We start from the raw sequence: 20,022 nt of genomic DNA, 5'->3' as shown, positions 1-20,022 counted from the left end.
ACGAGCGCCGCTCATTCATTCATTCGGCCGGTCGTTCGTTCATTCATTTATTCATCGAGCAGAGCGCGTGGGCGGGGCGCGGGAGAAAGGGGGAAGGAGACGCCGTCGCCGCGTCGCCGCCGTCCGCGACGCGACCGTGGGAACGTCCAGGAGAATCACAACCCCATCGCCGCCCATTCATTCATCGGCGGCCAGTGGCGGGCAAACCGCCTCCCCTACCCCTCCGGAAGGCAGGCAGCATGGCAGGCAGCCACCCCACTCTCCCCAGCGCGGCGGGCAGCAACAGCGGCACGGGGTCGAGGCTCTTTACCGCGACGCACTGCAGCGCGCTGCAGCCCAGCTGGAGCAAGCTGGAGCAGGCCGAGCCGCAGACAGCCAAGGCTTCGCCGCGCTTCGCCTTTCCGACCGGGAAATCAAAGCACTGTAACCGAAGTGCGTGACACCGGCCTCCCCCTCGCGTGGCATCGCGTGCGGGGCGCGCTGCCATGGCGGCGCCACTGCCAATGCAAACTTTACAACGTTCGCCCAGGTTGAGTCCGGCCGAGCGCGCGGCGTGGCGCGGCGACAGCGCGCCGCACCGCCGCACCTGTTGGGACGCCGCCATCCGCGCCAATCAACGCTCACACCAGACGACGAGGCCGCGAGGCGGGTTCGAGACCCGGCCGCGGCCAAACCGAGACGCCTTTTCCCCCAACAACGCCTCCCCTGCGTCAGCTGACGAGGCGGTGCAGGCGGTGCAGCCCGTCAAGTCGACGTCCGCAGGGTCCGCAGGTTGAAGGTCAGGTGCAGCCGTAGAGGTGCACAAGGCGGCGAGTCGATGCAGTGGACTCGACTCATTCCGAGCGTCGACTCGTCGCTCTCGCACTCCTGAGCGCGCCGTCCAGGTGCGAGAGAGACAGAGTGACGAAAACAACCCTCGGAGTCAGTCTGCAGCCGCATGTCTAAGTTACCCGCTCGGGCCGAGATACGGCCAGCGCGGCCACCAGCTGAGCGTGCGAGTGTCCGTACATGAGCGCACTTCGTCGGTCAACCACGAGACAGCAACGAGCTTTCCGAAAGCCACGCGGCAGGCACACTGTGCAGGCACGGCCGGCACGGCACACCGAGCCCGAGGGGCATTCGGACGCATCGACGCGGGAACCGGTTGGTTGGGGACCAAGCCTAACCGTGGTCAGGCGCGTGAGCCGCGGCAGCAGGACGACGCACTTGTTGTCCGTGAGGTGCAGCGCCGCATCGCCACGCACGTCACGGTGCACCACGGCCGGCCAATCAGACGGAGGCCAGCCGGACTGGACGGGGAGGGGGCACACCGGCCCCGAAATAAAACCTGCCGGCCGGCATGTCGTGGCTCGGCGGCCTGGCCTGGCCATGGCCACGGCGGCCAAGGATCCGGCCGAGGGGCAGCGGCGGTGGCAGGACCGTGGCAGGACCGCCAGAACGCCGCAGCACGTCGAGCGTCAAGTGCCGGGCCGGCCGGGGCTGCGGCCGGCTTCGGCGACCGACCAGAAGGCGCGGCGGGCAAGCCGGGCCAGCAAGGTCACTGCCACGCCGAAACAAGTAGTAACGCCCTAAGCAGAGCCAAGCAGAGCCAAGCAGAGCGAAGACCGCGGTGCCCGGCAGTCCGGCCGTCCCGAGACGGCAAGACAGCACGCCGACGGCACGCCGTGGCGTGGAGTCCGAGCGCACTCCGCGGTGCCCGGCTGTGTTGCCCGGCGGTGCCCCGCAGCGATTCGCGGTGCGGAGGGCATTCCTCCCACTCGGCTGCGCCGTCGTCGTCCTCGGCCCCACCGTGGCCCCCACTGGGAAGACTCGTCACACTGCACGTGAGGCGCGTGACGAGTCGCCAACCCGCGAAAGGCCCCGCGCGCCCAGCCGGCTAGCCCCCTTCGTTACCGATCGTTACGTTTCATTTCGACGACGTGACGGTGACGGGCCTGGCCGGCCTGGCCGCGCAGGTGGACCAAGAATTATTGGGGGAGGGGAGAGGGGCCTTGCTGCCTTGCTCGCTCCCTGCCGTCTGTGGCAGGTCGACGAACCCTCTGCCCCCCCCTCTTTCCTGCTAGTTCCTGGAGGAAGGCGCATCTCCAGAAGAGCTCTCGGCTGGAGAGAGTGGGCACGGAGAGGGAGGGGGCGGGGCGATGCCCGCTGCGGGGAACATGCTTCGCGGCGAGGAGCAGAGAGGGCCGTGCCTCCCGTACCCAGCCAGCCAGCACCGGCCTTTAGCCTCGGCTCACCTGACGCCCGTCACGTGCCCACAGGAAAATACCCACGCACCAAAAACCCCGGCGCACTGTGTGGCGACGGCGGGGCTCGAACGCGCGACCGCTGCTGCCGCGGCGCGCAAGGCGCGCAGGCCCGCGCGGGTCGTCGACCTCGCAGCGTCGCCGACTTCGGGGCTGCGAATGAATGGACGGGCCGAATGGGCGAATCCGCGACTGGGCGCCAAGGGCGTGCAGCAGTGCACCGCGTCGCGGATATCTTATCCGCCTATCTGTGCCTCGAGCGGCGGCGGGGCGGGGCGTCGACGGCGGCCCCGGGTGCACCGCGGCGGGCAGCGTGCAGCGGCGTGCAGCACGACGCCGCGGCGTCAAGCTGCGCCGGTCGCCCCGAAATAGACGGCCGGCCAATTGCATTCATTGCATTCGGATGCAACAAGACGGTGATGTGCACCGCGTGCACCGGGCCCGGCGTGCGACGTTGCCGCGCCAACCTGTCGTGTCCGTGTGAGTGCGAGTGTGTGTGTGTGCGCGCGCGCCATGCTGTGCGTGCCGGCCACCGTCGCATCCACCCGCCCGCCAAGTCGGGCCGTCGGGCCCAAGTCGCGTCGCTGTCGCGACCTTGCAGGATGCATTCGAGTACAGCCCCTGCTCTGCCGCGCCGCCGCGCCCCGCCTCCTCCGCACCGCGCCGGGTGGGGGCTGGGCCGGCTGGGCCGGCTGGGCTAAAACATGACTGGACCGAGCTGAGCGCGGAGCGACGTTGCCGCGCGGTGCCGATCCCGCGGGGCGGCGAGGCGCGGTGCGGTGCCGCGAAGCGCATAGCGGCATGGGGTCCTGCCTAGTCCTGCCCGTCCTCTAGCCCGTCGCGTCGCGCGCGCGCCATACGGCTCCGCGGAGTGTGGAGTGCACAGTGTACGTGCGCGTGGTGCTCGGAGAAATGGACGGATATTTAAAGGGACGCTGGGACGCACGGCGTGGCGGAGCGTGGCGGTGCACGCGTACATTCCCCCCTCCACGCAGAGGCGGGGGAGTGGCGGAGCGACGCGGGTGATCCGCTGGCGAAGTGTCGAGTCGAGCCAGAGAAACAAAACAAATGCAAAACAGACTTGGCCTACACTTGTCACTGCCAAAAAATGTTCTTGGCATGACACGCTTGTTAAATGTGCCTGAGGCCATTGTCCAGGACAATCTCAACAACAAGCACATAAATGAACTTCACTATGAAACATCTCCCATTGGTTGCAAAGACTTAGCACCGTCAAGCAAATATGTGGGTCGGAATAGTTTTTAAGACTGTAGAACCACGAGCACTGTTCTAGGACTAACACTCTAACCAGTCATCCACAGTTCAATTAGGACCACCAAGTACAATCACACCAAAATAAAAAGACCTAACATTTCAACTGCAGGTCAATGTAGGAACACAGGTCACACAAACCTGGATATTTGTTGTTAAATATTGTGGTTTCTAAAATAAAAAGCAGCGCAGAAGAAAGTACAGACTACTTACCGAATGGTATCAACAATTTCAACAGCGCCATCGCCTTTCTCCTGAAAATACAACAAAGAAGAATTATAAATTGACAGTCTTTTGCTTTCACTGGTTCCTACTTTAAGACAGCTGAGATTGGACCAGTCATGACCTGAACACAATCTGAAATTGCCTTTCTTTCAAGTTAATGTAAGAAGTATGCTGGGTTACCACTGGCATAGGTGGCGAGATATGCGCTAGAAGCTTCAAAACAAAATTTTGACATGAAATTGAATGTATAAGCATTTGTACTTTTAATTTACTCAGGATAAAACAATACAATGAAGCATCTTTTCTAAACAGTATTAAGTGTAAACAAGGATTGAAAGAGCACAGAAATGTACTAAAGGAAGTTCACTCAAAATAGTCATGTGGACAGGTCAGACACAGAAACAAAATCTTTTCTTTTTAACAACAATGTCACTGCCTACAATCTAACAATATTCATGAGTACTGACAATTTAAAATTGACATTAAATGGAAGTAATAGGAAAGCGAATGTGATAGATAGTGGCATTTGTAAACATTGCCTGGTTCTAACCTGCAACCTTACAAAGTAAAAACATAGTATTTGAATTGAATTATCTAACCCCAGATGTTGAATCTGAAGACAATTTGATAGAGACAATGTGCAACAATCAAGAAAGTTGTGGTATAACAAGTTCAACATAATTTCAAGTTGACAACCATCAAAAACCAAATTCCATATTTTTAATTTTGAAAATGATGGCATAACTCGGTAGTGTGCGCACACTAATAAGTAAATTTTAAAATCACAGATTTTTTTAAGGTTTGTTGTTTTTTTAAACACAACTGAGTTAGTATTTGAGGTAGGCCATTAACCTTAACCCATCAATCGATTTTGAGACACAAAGAGAGAAACACACACAGAAACTGACAACAAAGTGTTGTAAGAGAACGTTACAAATGTTAGGTGGCAGAAATAGATAACAGACAGGCCAAGACACAATAAATACTCCACAGAGAAGGCTGAACTTCGGGGCTCACAAGGACTGCCCAGTTTCCGACACTTTTTCGAAACCTAACCGGAGCCAAGCGACGTACGACGTAGAAATTTCATGGGTGGATGCTACAGTTGCTCGAACACAAGTATCAAACACACGTAAATCTGGAAATTGATGCACTCGCACTTTCCACAAGAACACACCACTGGCAAGATCACACTTACTCCTCCCGAGCTGAGCGGCCACGGATAAACAACGGGCTCTGCTCCAACGGGGCTGTGCAGAACGAGTTCTTGAGCCATTTTCGGTAATCCAAGGCACTCAAACTCACTTTTCACCACAAATCACACTAGAAAACACGCAAAAACCTAGTTAATCAGTCATTTTTGAACACACGGTCGCGTTGCGCACTCCGACCTCCTATTTACACGCCATGATGGAACCGTTTCTAAAGCAAGGTGTCTCCGAAAATGCGCCACGAGCGTCTCCCGGCGGCCATGTTGTTCTGAGCGGGCGGCGCGGCGGAGCGCGGCAGCGGCCGTAAGATGGGCAAGGGGGGGCGAGGGAGGCAGAGCGCGGTAGAGGGGGGCGGCCGGGGAGGGGGAGAAAGTCGCGGCCGCCACTCATTTTCGGAGGCAGCCTCACGTCCGCAGTTCCCCACTGGGCGGCACTGCGCGTGCGCGGGCCGGGCGCGCCATGCTTCGAACGGCAGGGAAGCGCAGCGGCAGCGCGGTGTGACTCGTATGTGTACATGAGAGTGACAACTGGTCAGTCTAGCAGTGGTTAAACCTTTGAGTGGTCGTGGATAGGCAAGAGGCAGAAAGTTTGAGGGGTTATTTTGTACAAAAATCCAGTCTTAGTAAATATTTTATTTTCAAAAATGTCCAAGACAATCTTGAGTGACAAGTAGTTAGAACATTGCATAGAAGCATTGAAATAAATGCTTGCATATAATCCACCTACACCTGCTACAAAAATAACTCTAGGTTGTCACAACCTGGAACCATTTGTTATCAGATAGAATTCAAAAGGCAAGTCCAAAATTTAGATCTCTGGAGGGGAATGACGATACTCAAGAAAGTGAGATTAATCTAGCTTTGTACATTTGACTTAAGCTGTTTGTGGCTGTTGTTGGACACTTGAATCTTCTGCGTTGTCTCCATGTTTTGGTGGTTGGTCTAGTATCTTGTCAATCAAACCAAATTCTTTGGATTCTTGAGGATTCATAAATTTATCTCTCTCCATATTCGCCTCTAAAATACACAAAAGAACCCATGTGAAAATAGACACTGGCTCGAAACTAAGTGAACTAGTGAAAAATGAATTTGACTACAAACCAATTGTTTCCAATGGCAACCTGGTGTGTTTCACATAAAGATTGTTAATCAACCTCTTAAGTTTCATTATTTCTTCTGCTTGAAGAACTATATCAGTGGCTTGTCCCTGAGGGAAGCAAATTAAATTGATATGTAGTTTCTTATTTGATAGAGAGAACCAATTTGTGAAAGAAAACTTACAGCAGCTTGTCCCGAAGGTTGGTGAATCATAATGCGAGCATGTGGCAAGGAATGACGCATTCCTGGTGCCCCTCCTGCTAAAAGCAGACTACCCATACTGCATGCCTGCCCAACACACCATGTCGCAATGGGCGGGAGGATGTATTGCATGGTGTCATATATTCCCAGTCCAGCAGTCACACTTCCTCCTGGACTAAAAACGAATAAATATCAAGACAAAATATTTCAGGAAATTGTCACTCAAAGGAGGGAGCAAGGGTTTTCGAAGCTTACCTGTTAATGTACATGTGAACTGGTTTTTTGCTACTTTCTGACTGAAGAAACAAGAGTTGTGCCACAACTACAGATGCTAGATCATCTGTTATCTGAAAAAATATCAAAACAATGTGAGTAAAATTTGCTACGGAAACTAAATTTCTAAATTTAATTAATTTGATAATAACATACAGGCCCCATCACACATATTATTCTCTCTTTCAAAAGTCGTGAATAAATGTCATATGCTCGTTCACCTCGACCAGTTTGTTCAATAACCATTGGTATTAAATTGAGATGTTGTGTCGCAGTCAAATGAAGTGGTTGGCTCTTCTTCAGCAAGGAGAGCCCTGGTTTGCAGAGCTGCAAACAAAGAGAAGAGTCACAAAAGCAACCGGGAAAGCTTTCATTTAATCCGAAGGCCGCAGTACAGAAAATTAAATTATCAATCAGACAAAATAGACAGTAAACATAACCAAGGAAAGTTTTTGTCACACTACTTAAATAAGATAGAACGTAGATACAGCATGAATTATTGATTACCTGCAGAGAATTTTTCACATGAGACCACATCCTTACAAACTGTCACTCAAAATAAATGGCTCCAAAAGGAACTATGGAAGAAAATGGGTATGATTTACAGACCCAAGACCCGGCTACACTGGTAGTGATGCAGTAACTCTGAAAGAATAGAAACATTAAGCGCATACTGCAGGGAAACACCTCAAAGACAAGACCATGGTCGAGCAAAGCTGCGTATGTACTTTTCTTGTCTTCTTTCGACGATGAATGCAAGGGGGAATTTCAACGAAGCTTATGTTGCTGTTGTCCACAGCTTTTCTGCAGTTTTCTGCGACTGTACTCTCGTCCTTCGAGATAAGGAGAACCAACTGTTAAAAAAAAATTCTAAAACTCCTGAAAGAAACATGAAGATGAAGAATTAAATAAAAACATTACATCTATTTATTATAAATACAATAGAATTATCTGACAGAGTCAAACTTTAAATAACTCTTTCTTTTAAGCAGAAGTTTCGATACGGAAACAAACGACGAACGTCAATGTTGATTGGTTGCTGCGTATTTACTTCGTGACGTAGGGCTGCAGAAAGTACTTAGTATTCCATATCTCGTTGAAGGGTTCAAGTCAGCTGTACCGCTGAGTTCTCATTCAGCGTGAATCAGAGTCTTCTCTCAACCAGAAAACATGTCTTATGCATACTTGTTTAAGTACATTATCATAGGAGATACTGGTAAGCTCAGCCGAGAACAATGAAACGCACATTTCTAATTTCAATCCTTTAGGCCTAGGCCCGACGCAATCTGTTTTTGTTCTTTGTGTTAACTTGTGCGCCTTAGTTTTAGTCCACAAATAAGAACGAATTTGCGACGTGCATTGCTAGGTAAAATGTGCGCAACCCAGGTTTATCGAGCGCTGCTCAAGCATCCCGTTGGGTGTTGATGTCACCATAAGGTGTCCATTCGTCTGCTGCTGTCAATTGCTTTGTCTTGATTTCAAGATGATAAATTTTGTCTCCTGCGTTTTCTTGTTTCCTGGTTGCATCTGTTAAATGATATGTCAGTATTCTTAGTTTCAGAGTGAAAACGGTACCTACTTTGCATGGCTACATTACATTCTACTTGAATGAATGAGTCATCTGTAGCTCATGTCATGCTTTCTCATCATTGGATTTTCATGTATTTGTGTTATGTATTTCCAGGTGTTGGCAAATCATGCCTTCTCCTTCAATTCACCGACAAACGTTTCCAGCCTGTCCATGACTTAACAATTGGTATGCCACACCAAATTTTGCTTTGTCTGATTTTCTGCGTGCTGTACACTCAAAACAATATGTTGTTGGATTGTTGAATTTTACGTAACTCTGTTCTTTTGTCAGGGGTTGAATTTGGTGCTCGTATGATTACCATTGATGGAAAGCAGATAAAGCTGCAAATTTGGGACACGGTATGTTCTTGTCTTCTCAACGTGTATCTGTGTTAATGGAAACCCCTCTTAAGTGATTTCTGTTTCCTTATCCTAATAGCTGCATTAATATAGATTGTCTTCTTTCTTTAGGCTGGACAGGAAGCTTTCCGCTCAATCACTCGATCCTATTATCGTGGAGCAGCTGGTGCTCTCTTGGTTTATGACATCACCAGAAGGGAAACCTTTAACCATCTGACCACATGGCTAGAGGATGCCCGTCAGCACTCCAACTCGAACATGGTTATCATGCTCATTGGAAACAAAAGGTAAAGTGTAATGAAAATGGTGTTAAAAAATTGAGTTTTACCTGAAGGCTGCTTTTGAGTGTGATGTGTTTCTTTTCTCCAGTGATCTGGAATCACGCCGTGAGGTGAAGAAGGAAGAGGGTGAAGCCTTTGCTCATGAACATGGTTTAATTTTCATGGAAACTTCTGCCAAGACTGCTGCAAATGTTGAAGAGGCATTCATTAACACAGCCAAAGAGATTTATGAAAAGATCCAGGAAGGCGTCTTTGACATCAATAATGAGGTCGTTGTTTTGCGTTGCTATCTATCTGTAGGTAGTAAAATATGCTGTAACCAGTCCTTCAATTGATTTCTTTTGCATTTCTCTTCAGGCTAATGGCATCAAGGTTGGGCCTCAGCACTCTCCCACCAACCCCAGCCTCTCTCCCAATGGACAGGACCGAGGACAGGGCGGTGGATGCTGCTAAATATGGAATTTATCAAGCACAAGTGAAATGGTAAAACCCATGGCAGCATGACCAAGGCCAGCACAAACTCTTCATACCAGTGATCCATTCTGTCTAAACTTCTCTATTTTTGTTAATTGTTGGTCAATGCTGATAAAAACATGGTGAGTTAGCATATTAACTTCTGCGAGCTCATTAGATATGTTTATCTTTATAACTTAATCAACCTCTTATGAATCAACTGGCCTCACTTGAGAATGGAACAAATCAGAAGATAAAGACTCAACATATGGGTGTGGAACTTCAAGTATTTGGTGGTGTGCTGTGCTGAAACTTGTTATTTCCTCATTTGTGATTTTTAGTGGATGCTTGCTTATCATGCAGTTGAAGTGTAATGTTACAAAGTAAGGGGTCAATTTATGTTTAGGCCCCCTTTTTTTCTTAATTTTTTTTATTTCTATTTTAATCTTGTTACATTTTTGCCATTTAAGACTTAATCAGTAATTGGTTCCCTGGCGGTGTTTGAAGTATGCTGAAGGAAGCAAGGTTGAAACTGTTTCATTTCCCCCTCCCCCTGCTAGCATTGGATTTTAAAAACCCTTTCATTCCTTTAAAAAAAAAGAAATGGTTGCAACCTTGTGAAATATTGTGATGATTTCTTTCTATTGTTTTTTTCTCTATTCAGTGACTGAAAATGTGTTGTTTACCTACTGCTTCTAGTAGATAGCCTCTGAGTAGTACTACAAGAAACTTGTGGTGAATTGTCTTTCTTATGCAAGGTTCCCATCTCAAATCTTTTAGTTTTGTGTTCAAAAATTTAGTGCTTGTGTGGAGATGTGCAACATGATGAATGAGAGTAAACTATGCCCATTGAAGGCTGCGTGGGTGTTACCAAAGTTGATCTGTATCATTTTATTGTCATAATTAGTTCGCTTCGATGTAAGGTTGGTGTGACATTTCCTAGTCTTATAATGCTTCTCCATCGTTCATGTAAAATTGATTTTGAGAGAATTACTTTTGGTCAGGTCTGCTTCTTTGGTCTTGTTTCTGTCTATACTCAATTTTAGATGATTACACAACTTTTGCCACTCTTCCCACTGTTATTGACCAGTGACATGTTTGAGCAAATTTCAGTACATTCCTTTCAGTGTTTCATGGAGAATATCATTTGTAGCTTGAGTTAATGCATTTGACTTTAAAAATAACCTACATCAATTATGGAGCACGGAATTCATGAAATAGAAGAAATGAGTGTTGTAAAATTTAATATTGCAGATTATAATTCAATTTTTGAGGAGGTGGAGAATGTCATTGAATGTGTTACTTATAAAAATAAAAATATATAAACCTAAAAATGAACAGTCTTCACAAATTGATTAAATACTGCATATCTTTTCATACTTACAATAAAAATTCATGAAACAATCGAAGTTAACATACATTTGCTAAAATTCATAGAATCAGGTTCAGCATTAAAAGTATGCAGTAATTCCATTGCTAATCAAGCACCACAACTTCATGAACATGAGGTGCAACAGAACATAGAGGATTAATGAGGTTCATGAGGAAACTTAGAGTCAGATACAATTGTTCCTTTCTATTAGCTTTCACCTGAAAAGAACAAAACAAAAGATAAAAGCTAGGGAAAAAGTAACAAGCTTTGCAAAACAATACCCATGCACTTACCATCTCTTTGTTAAAAACAATGTCAGGTAAAGCAATGCTTGATAAGCCAAAGCGACCCAGATCAATTCCAAATGAATTATAGGTGTGAGTGTGAAAGTCTTTCCAAAATGTTGTGGTTTCAGCATCACCCCAATCTTGGTCACCTTTTGGAATGCTGCACAGAACAGTCCATGTAATAAATTTATTAAAGAGAATATGGTGAGAATGGAACAAGAATTCTGATGAGTAGTTGAAGAATTGCTCACCATTTCCAAAGCTCAGAGAAAATGTTGGCAGGAAGGGAAATATTCAAAGATCTTGATTTGACATTGTTCGGAGGGATAAACTTTAATTTTATATTATCAGTATCCTGGTAAGAAGAATTATCAAAAATGCCGACACATAATGTCCTTAGTTCATCATCACGAACATCAAATGGACTGACGAAACAATCATGAAGAAGCTGAAATTCCACATGAACCTGGTTCATCAATGCTGTAAAAGACAATAGATTGCATATTAAAACACAGCACACATTTGGAAAGAGAGTAACGCTTTAAATCTCAACAAATATCTAACTTTTTAAGCCCTGACACAGCATGATTGGTAAGAATATAGCATTGGCCTGCTGCATATTTTCTCTTGCTCCCCAAGAGAACAAAACTGCATTATATGCCATAGTTCGGTTTCCTTCTTCATTGATTTTGACGACAGTTATCTGAAATTATTTCAATAAAATATTAATAAATGTATTTTCAGTCCATTTAGAGCTATTCTCAGTTCCGATACAAACCTCCACTGCTTCATGGTCCACATCGTTTAATTTTAGATTTGGAAATGTTGTGTAGATGACTTCATACACAGTAGAACTGTCATCAGGCAACCTTGACATAAGTTTTTCTTTCAAACGGCGAGCATACCGTTTCATACAAACTTCACTGTAATCCATGTTAAACAAAGAGGACACTTGAAAGAAGTGCCATTGCTTGTTCAGAAATCCTGTGAAAGAGTGACAAAGAATTAAGTCAAAGTGTATTTTTCAGTTTCAGGGAAACATAACAGAGCTAACAAGAATAACTAACACACATACCTTTTAACTTCTTAATAGCCTTCTTCACTTGAGAATCACTTGTGTTGGGCCGGCAAAGACTCTGATTTCTACTTTTGAAAGGTGTGTTGTATAAAGTGGATTCTGTCCTTGGAAGTGTCTTCTCTCGAGAAACCTCTCTCGAAGATGTGAGAGTTCCTTTTGTTCTTAGTCGTTTGGGGGGTGAAGGCGATGAAAACGATGAAGCACTCATTTTCAGCTTTCACTGTATGAGACAAAAATTCAAAAGGTTGATTCCATAGTTAATGTCTCATAGGCGGAAGGCAAAACACTTTTTTTTTTTAACGAACAATCTGTACAAAATTGAAAAGAAACAAGAGCACTAATGAAAAACAAAATTGGTCTTAAATTATACATAATCTATCTGTAATGATAGATTATTGACAAAAAGTTCAGAATAAATACAAAGTATTCATATGAATCAAAATAAAATACCTTAACCAAAGTTCCAATGTACAGCCACACAAATATGGGAAACAAACATGATTAAGGTGTTGAAGGGATGAACGACACTATCAGTGCGAATGTCAAGAAATAAAATTTACGAAGTCGAAATTAAAAAGTTTCCGGGCAGACACACTATCGTTCACGACACACGCAAATCAACACAACACATTCAACTTTCCGAGTGACAACAATTTGAAATTTCGAGGACTGCGACCGGTATTTTGATACGCGGCTCATGATTGGTCGAATCCCCACTACCGCGCTACGTGCGCCAATAGCAGCACACTTTTCACACAGGTTCGGACTGCAATTCGGTCACGATGAGCGCAAATTCCGTCGTCGTATCTCTCACTTTGGAAAATTGTATAAAAATTTCCAAATGGAAGGTGAAAGAAGGCACGGTCGTGTCCGTGGGGCGCATTATTTTACTGTACGACCCAAGTCCGGGCAATGGGAAGGCCGAAATGCAGAAATTAAAAGCAACCGCCGTGGGCACTGTGCGCAAGCTGCTCGCGAAGGAGGGGGACGTTGTTCAACCAGGGTAGGTCTTTTTCACTCGATCTAGCCCTTGTTTCTGCTTTAATTCCATTTTCTGACTGTTTCGGCATGCAGCCTGTACCCTCGTTTCATGCTTTTGCCGCTTTTGTTTCGAGTTGTATGTTACTGTGCAGTAATTTCTGGTAAGCAACGTTGTTCTGAGAGGTTATGTTATTGTGTCAATCGTTCTGCTGTGCTGATGTCCTGCAAGGTTCTACCTTTTGTTTGCCTCGTGCTGACGAACATGATTTATGTTTAGCCATTACTATTGAGTTGTAGTTCTGACTATTTTATCTTCCAATTGATTGTTGAAGGTATTGTTCTCTTTAATGAACATTTGTAAGGCTTGGAGCGGCTTATGAAGGTTCTACGTTTTAAATTGAAATCAATTGCACAGCACAAATTGTTTTACGATCTTTAACCATTTCATTTTCTATTGCTGCACCTTTTTATTGACACTTTTTAAATAAAATTGGTTTACCTATTCCTCTTGCAGTGATCTCTACTTGGTTTGTTTTTATCAATTATTTTGCAGACATGCCTTGCTGGAGCTGGAAAAGTGCACCCATCCTACTGTTATGGCAGACATGTGCGCAGACTGTGGAGCAGATTTACGCAATGAAGACACTCCCAAAGATAATAATGTGGCTGTAGCTTCCATTCCAATGGTCCATAGTATTCCAGAACTGAAAGTTAATGCTGAAGTAAGTTCTGAAATGTTATTAATGAAACAACACTTCTTATCCCTGTTTGAATTTTTTAAATTATTTCTTTTAAATCTATCAGCAAGCTCAAATCTTGGGCAAAGCAGATGAGCAGCGGTTACTGGCCTCCAAAAAGCTTGTGTTGTTGGTTGACTTGGATCAAACACTCATTCACACCACAAATGACGACATACCACCTAATCTGAAGGTAAACTCAATGATATCATTAAGAGCCTAATGTATATGCAATTTTTGTAGTCTACAATCAGTAACCTATTTATTTTTTCGAACAGGACGTATTTCATTTTAGATTACATGGCAGTAGATCACCATGGCACCACACTCGGCTTCGACCTGGAACCAAAAAGTTCCTTGAGGAAATGAGCGCATTATATGAACTGCACATTTGCACCTTTGGTTCAAGAATGTATGCTCACAAGATTGCACAGTTTTTAGATCCGGATGGGCAGTACTTCTCTCACCGTATCCTCTCCAGAGATGAATGTCTTAGTGCAAACTCCAAAACAGCCAATCTTAAGTGAGTCCTTTATAAAATCATCTTTTCAGATCACAATGTGTAAATAGATAATTCAAAAATAAAATAATCTTTACTCTTTATTTTTTATTATCAAGGGCGCTTTTTCCCTGTGGAGATGATATGGTGTGCATCATTGATGATCGAGAAGATGTGTGGAATTTTGCAAATAATCTTATCCATGTGAAGCCATACCACTTTTTCCAACATACCGGTGACATCAATGCTCCCCCTGGATTGTCTAAAAAGGAAAATGATGATAAGGGCGCCTATGACTTTAACTGTCTCGGTAAGTGAATTTAATTCTTTAAAGTTGTGTATCACTCTTGTTGGAAATCTTTGTTGTCTGACTCATGGTTTTTGTGCTGTAGGAGATGGGAAGAAAATCAAAGATATACTTCGGCCAAATATTCCTGGTAAAGGTCAGGAATTGCCAAAAGATGGAGTGGATCTTGTCAAACAAAAGGGCCAAAATGCTTCTTCAGAGAATGAAGACGCTGTTAAACCTAGTCAGCTAGAGGAAGGAGCCAACAAAACCTCATCTTTTACAGATGAAAACTCAGAGCAGATTCTAGAAGAGAACAATGTGACAACCATAATAGAAGAGAAAAATGCAAATTCTACAAAAGATGAAGACAAACAGGATGTCAACAATGTCCAAAAAGAAGATAAGATCAAAGCAGATAATTCTGCATCAAATCTTTCCAGTGTGACAGATGAAGGTAAAGAGAAGATGGCTCAAGAAGAAAAACCTGACTCAGAGAAATCCTGTGAACTCCTGGAGGAAAATCAAATTAGTAAGGAAGAACCCATAAAATTAGAAGATGTGGTGGTGAAAGATGATGGAAAACTTATAGGAGACCAGTTGGAAGTCAAAGATCAGCCACCAGAACCTGACATTTTAAAAAACAACTCAAGTGATCTTAAAAATGTAAAGGCTGGTGAAGATTCAGCAATTAATACTCAGGATGAAATTGAAGTGCCAGATTATGATGATTATTTACTTTATCTTGAAGAAATTTTGAGAAGAATACATAAAGAGTTTTATGAAAAACATGCACAGGGAAAGCAGCCTGATATGAAGGAGATAATTCCTGCAGTCCGTAAAAAAGTTTTGGCATCCACAAATTTAGTTTTCAGTGGTCTTGTACCAAATAATATACCATTGGAAAGGAGTAGAGCCTATCAAGTAGCAATATCACTCGGTGCAAACGTCACCCAAGATTTGAAGAAAAATACTACCCATCTAGTTGCTGTGAGACCAGGGACAGCTAAGGTATAAACTTCTTGATGTGATGATTTTCAATTTAAAAATGTTTTTTTTTTTTTTTTTTTTTGTTTTTTTTTTTTTACTATAGAACAAAGTATGGAAGTGTCTTTTGCTGTCACCTATTACATGGTCTCATTTTTTTATCAGGTGAATTCAGCAAGGCGTATGAAAAATGTCCACATGGTCACTGCAGACTGGCTATGGGTTAGTGCAGAGCGATGGGAGCGTGTTGATGAAAAGGTTTTTCCTTTAGGACGAAATCGTGCAGGCACTAGACATCCTCCTGCTCACTGTGGCAGCCCAGAGCACACACCTGTAGGAAGAGAGAACCCCTCTGAAGCTTCAACAAGGTGAGGCTAATGGTCTGTTAAGTTAATTTATTTATGTGTGTACTATTGTTAAATTGGTAATTGTTGATTTCTAACAGCTCTGGGCGAAGCAGGACAGCAAGTGGTAGGTTTATGGATACCATAAACCCTCTGTTGTCGTTCTCATCGGCTGACATTGCTGATATGGACCAAGAAGTGGATGATATATTCAAAGACAGTGATAGTGAAAGTGACAGTGATGGTGGGGAAAGCTCAAAAAGGGAAAAAACTACAGGAATTCCGGAAATGGAAGTTGAAACCGAAGATGACAGCCAAACCACTGGTTTGCCTTCAGCCCCTACCAAAACCAAAGCAGAAAATGATGATTCTGAGTCAAGCAGCTCCTCTGCTGATTCCTTGTCTGGTAAGATATTTTTTTAAATTTCTGATGTAACTGTCATTCTTTTATATCAGATTGTCATTAAGATTTTCCTTTCCTGCCATCAGGTGAGCACCCCCATGGATGGGGCAAACACAACCTGAAGAGGAAGAACCCGGATTACAAACTTGGAACAGGCACAGCCACTGAGTCGGATGAGGAAGCGGATGATATGCCAAGTACCAAGTTCCGCAGGGGAGAAGCCTTACCGAGTGATCTCGATCTCGGTGAAAACGAGTCAGCAGATAGCCCTGGATCAGAGGACCCACCTGATGAGATTGATGATGGGGACTGGAACATGATGGGGGCAGCCTTAGAGAGAGAGTTCCTGTCATGAGTCACATTTGTCATAGCAGTGTTTCTAAAATTGTACCAATTTGCCTCTATGACTAGAATTATACTTTTAAAAACCAATCAGTGTTCTTGGAAGCTAGCAGCAATTAATTTATTTTGATGATTCTACTTTGGTTGTGATTGCAACTGTGTTCCTTAGGTCTCCTTTAATGCTTTTGGGTCTATCTCTGTTCTTAATCTATATGTCATAACACCAAAGAATCTTCAGGTAAATGATAATACATGATGAACTTCAAACATTCTTACAAAAATGTAGGAAAAATAAAACAACTTAAAAAAAAATTCATTGCAAACAAAGGGGAAACTAAGTGAAAGAGCTTGACTAAAAATTCTTATGGTTGTAGGTTGACTGACTGATAGTTTACTCTTAAGGGTTAAGGTTGAGTTTGATCAGTTACTCATTGTAGATCTCATTGTAAATGTGTTTTGTTGCCGTTTCTCTTTCTCAGCACAAAATTTGTGTTTGAAAAGCCCTGGGATATACATAGGTAATCCTATCACGTCTGTGATTTTTAACTGTTGTACCAACTTTTGCAATTAGTCATGTAGTTTTCATACTGCATGATTCTTCTTAGTCTATCTTTTGTAGATCTGTAGAAGATTTACCTGTTATAGTGCATTTTCTTCTGTGCTTCATTCTTAATATTTCTGTTTCTACTTTTTTTTTGGATAAAAATTCATGCATTTTACCATCATTTGTATGCCACTGTGTGGCTACCTTTAAAGTACCTTGTGCTTCTGGGCGTTTCAAACATGCAAAAGTGGAAAGTGGCCTCCCTCTTAAATCATTTCTTTAGCTTTCTTACAAAACATTTTATCAGATAGAAACTAGGCTTACTCAGTTCATGATTTTAACCAGTGATTTACATAGGCATAGATTGTAAACTACAGCTCAGTATTATAGCTGTAACAGAGAAAAAAAAGGGAGTCTAGTATTTTTAAATATTGATGTGATTTTTGTAGATTTTTTGTTGTTACTTTGCAATAACATATATTTTTGACCTGCGTGCTAGCCAAGGTATTTTGATCAATAATACAATTTAAAGTTGCGTGTGTCAATGAATTGTATATCATAAGAGAAGTGCATGCAGAATTGCATGGCAAAATGTGATTCTCTGCAAAGATAGAAAAAGAATTTGAATTTGTCCAAAATCTTGTCTGCCGTTTTTTATGGCACTTTCTGTTCAAAGTGCACATTGGGTGCACTTGATTTCCTGTTTCATGCAGGCTAGTCTGCAGGCTAGTCAAGCTACTTCTACATCATGTCCATTACCTTTGTTCCTTTTATGCTCTTACCCCATTTTCCCCCCTAAATGTAACTTCAAAGCCTTTGTTTTGGAACTTTACCAACACTATTTATTAACGGTATTTTGAAAAGTTTGTTCTTGTTGGAAAAATAGTTTCAATTGGATGGCAGCCTTTTTTCTGTCAGTTTTGTACTGTTAATGGTCTGTGCCTTTAATGTTTGTTTTAATTTTTTCCATTAGTGTAGTCTGTTTTCTGGACATAGCTCTTGAAATCCTCTAAGAAGTAAACACATGTGCCAGCTGATTGGTTTGTACTTGTTCTTTTACCACCCTTTTTTTTTTTTTTTTTTTTTTTTTTTTGCTCAAACTTTGGAAGTGGTCCACTACTTAAATCTCTTATTATTATATTAGCTAGTTAGGCACTGCTGAATAATCTTTAAGGCAGTGCTCGCTTAATTACAAGAGAAAAGAGCAATAACGTGATGAGAGTACAAATAGGCTAAATGCATTTTTCTAACTTATACCTGTTTGAACCCTGTTGTATTTAGGTTTCATTAAATTGTTTCAGCTGGCTGAATGTCATGTTATTATTATTCATGCCTGTAAGTTCAAAGACAACAAATCCCAGAACTCATTTTACATCCTTTTTTTAATAATCCACCAGTTTTCAGTTTTAACACAAACATCTAGATCTAAACAAAATATTTTATCAGGACAAAAGGTTTGAACTAGTAGTAACCTAAATGGCATACTTCTGATCCTTGCCATCATCGTTATACTTAATGTATGTTTCCCGATGCGTCAAATCCTTTTTATCTTCCTGCCATCCCCTAGGAGGAGCCTTATCATACTGGAAGCGGGTTGGTAGAGGACCATAAAGTTCTGTTTCAGCATCTTGACTTTCCCTGTAATAAAATACGGGTGTAAGGCATAGCCGAAATAAAAAGAAAAAATATCCTATTGAGTAAGTTCAAGTTCAAGTTCATTGAGTAGGGGTACCCCTATAAATGATGGAGTCTAGAACTTACCGATAATGATTAAATGTAACTTTTTTGCCAGTAACTGGGTCTGTAACATCTCCAAGGGGATAAACTACTCTGTCAACCTCGTGAGTGATTAGAGTGGTCAACTTTTCTGGTAACTTTTTAAGGAGAACTGAATCTCCTGTTTTGCAAATTTTTTGTGGATCATGAGCGTATATGTACTCGTACTCTGGGAAATACTGAAAAAAATATCATAAATTTCAATTAAAAAGAACTAACATAGAAGAGAGCATAACCTTAAACGAGGGCATGTACCAAGAACATAAGACAGTTCCGCTTACCATGTGTAAATACGTGTCTAGAACAAGTCTCCTAACTTTGAATTTGGATGCATTAGTTTTGACACATGGTACACATGTCCCGAGAAGTAGAGAAGCTCCTCTAGATACAACTGCTTTTGCTGCCATTTTCCGTATAACCTACACTACACGCAGCGCAGTGTCGGCTGCTAGTGTGTTGTGAATAGATTCTTCTTTTTTTCTTCTTCGTTCTGGCAGGCCCCGCGTAACTTCAAATGCTTCAAATTGCGAACTGGCGGTCATTTAAAACCCTATACTGATTTCGTTCTCACACAAACTATATTAATGTACCTAAGCTAATGAACGGAGTTTGAATCAAATCAATCATGCAGGGTACAGAGAACTCAGGGTGCTTAAGGGAAGTCCAAGTCCAGGCCGCGTTCAACGGGCTTTCCCCCAGGTATCCGAAACAAAAATAACAGAAGTACGAGGCATTGAAACGGCATTAAGAGCTTAGTCAAGGCCCCTTGGTTGGACTTCGTGTTGCTGTTGTTGTTTGTTTCTTTTGTAAGTGTGTTAAGTCTGGTTAAGCCTCCAACAAACAGGAAGTGTCTGACGACAGTCCACCATGAGTAACGACAAACCCCCAGCGGCAGGACATAGGTATTTCCTCCGAAGTCGTGCTACTCAGAAGCCACCAAGCGTTTCTTCGGCTCTTACGGGGTAACAAATTTCGTCACGTTTGCGTGTCTCGTGCCCGTAGCAGAGTCTCCCCAAGTTGTTTCCTACGTCGTTTTCACAGAGATGAGCGGCTCGACGCCGGCAACGCCGTGGAGGCCGTCCCTGACGACAGCGGGGCCACGGGCGGGGGCGCAGCTTCCCGGCAGACTCCGGGGCCACAGAGCGGCTTGGATCGGCAGTCCGTCGACAGGGGCGCGGAGCAGAAGCAGTCGAATGCGGAG

At 43.9% G+C, this 20,022-nt stretch overlaps 6 protein-coding genes across 9 annotated transcripts in view; 2 read left to right on the top strand and 4 right to left on the bottom strand.

Annotated features, from left to right (window-relative positions):
• The window catches only part of LOC117642722 (histone-lysine N-methyltransferase, H3 lysine-79 specific), a 29,379-nt gene extending 24,183 nt beyond the window's left edge, over positions 1–5,196 (bottom strand). The window contains exons 1-2 of the mRNA XM_034381205.1: positions 4,939–5,196; positions 3,729–3,769 (exon numbers count right to left, since the gene is read on the bottom strand). Of these exons, the coding sequence (XP_034237096.1) occupies positions 3,729–3,769; positions 4,939–5,016 (119 nt within the window). The 5' untranslated portion in view covers positions 5,017–5,196. The remainder of the gene's footprint in view (positions 1–3,728; positions 3,770–4,938) is intronic.
• A 367-nt stretch (positions 5,197–5,563) lies between these two features.
• LOC117642726 (ATP-dependent Clp protease proteolytic subunit) lies at positions 5,564–7,374 on the bottom strand. The gene is made up of 7 exons (XM_034381211.1): positions 7,251–7,374; positions 7,030–7,167; positions 6,679–6,849; positions 6,505–6,596; positions 6,232–6,424; positions 6,052–6,157; positions 5,564–5,967 (listed from the first exon to the last, which is right to left on the bottom strand). The coding sequence occupies exons 2-7, from the start codon at positions 7,057–7,059 to the stop codon at positions 5,825–5,827; spliced, it is 735 nt and encodes a 244-aa protein (XP_034237102.1). The 5' UTR covers positions 7,060–7,167; positions 7,251–7,374; the 3' UTR covers positions 5,564–5,824.
• Positions 7,375–7,567: 193 nt separating this feature from the next.
• Positions 7,568–10,523, top strand: LOC117642727 (ras-related protein Rab-2). Its single transcript, XM_034381213.1, has 6 exons — positions 7,568–7,738; positions 8,207–8,278; positions 8,384–8,451; positions 8,563–8,738; positions 8,821–9,001; positions 9,090–10,523. The coding sequence occupies exons 1-6, from the start codon at positions 7,693–7,695 to the stop codon at positions 9,183–9,185; spliced, it is 639 nt and encodes a 212-aa protein (XP_034237104.1). The 5' UTR covers positions 7,568–7,692; the 3' UTR covers positions 9,186–10,523.
• LOC117642725 lies at positions 10,422–12,581 on the bottom strand. 2 transcript variants are annotated; one of them, XM_034381210.1, is made up of 8 exons: positions 12,373–12,581; positions 12,228–12,230; positions 11,920–12,142; positions 11,623–11,828; positions 11,409–11,547; positions 11,096–11,324; positions 10,851–11,004; positions 10,422–10,775 (listed from the first exon to the last, which is right to left on the bottom strand). In XM_034381210.1, the coding sequence occupies exons 3-8, from the start codon at positions 12,128–12,130 to the stop codon at positions 10,662–10,664; spliced, it is 1,053 nt and encodes a 350-aa protein (XP_034237101.1). In that variant the 5' UTR covers positions 12,131–12,142; positions 12,228–12,230; positions 12,373–12,581; the 3' UTR covers positions 10,422–10,661. The 2 variants fall into 2 exon arrangements, with proteins under 2 accessions (XP_034237101.1, XP_034237100.1); XM_034381209.1 differs by lacking the exon at positions 12,228–12,230 and having other exon boundaries at positions 12,373–12,580.
• Positions 12,582–12,657: 76 nt separating this feature from the next.
• LOC117642723 (RNA polymerase II subunit A C-terminal domain phosphatase) lies at positions 12,658–18,082 on the top strand. 3 transcript variants are annotated; one of them, XM_034381206.1, is made up of 9 exons: positions 12,658–12,925; positions 13,457–13,625; positions 13,708–13,833; positions 13,919–14,163; positions 14,259–14,449; positions 14,532–15,436; positions 15,578–15,780; positions 15,858–16,162; positions 16,246–18,082. In XM_034381206.1, the coding sequence occupies exons 1-9, from the start codon at positions 12,705–12,707 to the stop codon at positions 16,512–16,514; spliced, it is 2,634 nt and encodes an 877-aa protein (XP_034237097.1). In that variant the 5' UTR covers positions 12,658–12,704; the 3' UTR covers positions 16,515–18,082. The 3 variants fall into 3 exon arrangements, with proteins under 3 accessions (XP_034237097.1, XP_034237098.1, XP_034237099.1); XM_034381207.1 differs by lacking the exon at positions 12,658–12,925 and adding an exon at positions 12,929–13,064; XM_034381208.1 differs by lacking the exon at positions 12,658–12,925 and adding an exon at positions 13,122–13,235.
• Positions 18,083–18,409: 327 nt separating this feature from the next.
• LOC117642730 (28S ribosomal protein S17, mitochondrial) lies at positions 18,410–19,288 on the bottom strand. The gene is made up of 3 exons (XM_034381214.1): positions 19,103–19,288; positions 18,807–19,000; positions 18,410–18,683 (listed from the first exon to the last, which is right to left on the bottom strand). Exons 1-3 carry the CDS (start codon positions 19,226–19,228, stop codon positions 18,518–18,520), a joined length of 486 nt encoding a protein of 161 aa, XP_034237105.1. The 5' UTR covers positions 19,229–19,288; the 3' UTR covers positions 18,410–18,517.
• Positions 19,289–20,022: the final 734 nt, after the last annotated feature.

This window comes from Thrips palmi, unplaced genomic scaffold, assembly GCF_012932325.1.
Source record: "Thrips palmi isolate BJ-2018 unplaced genomic scaffold, TpBJ-2018v1 HiC_scaffold_16, whole genome shotgun sequence".
NCBI classification, from domain to species: Eukaryota; Metazoa; Arthropoda; class Insecta; order Thysanoptera; family Thripidae; genus Thrips; species Thrips palmi.
The sequence above is the reverse complement of the archived record's forward strand: the minus strand, read 5'-3'. Positions and strand labels throughout refer to the sequence as shown.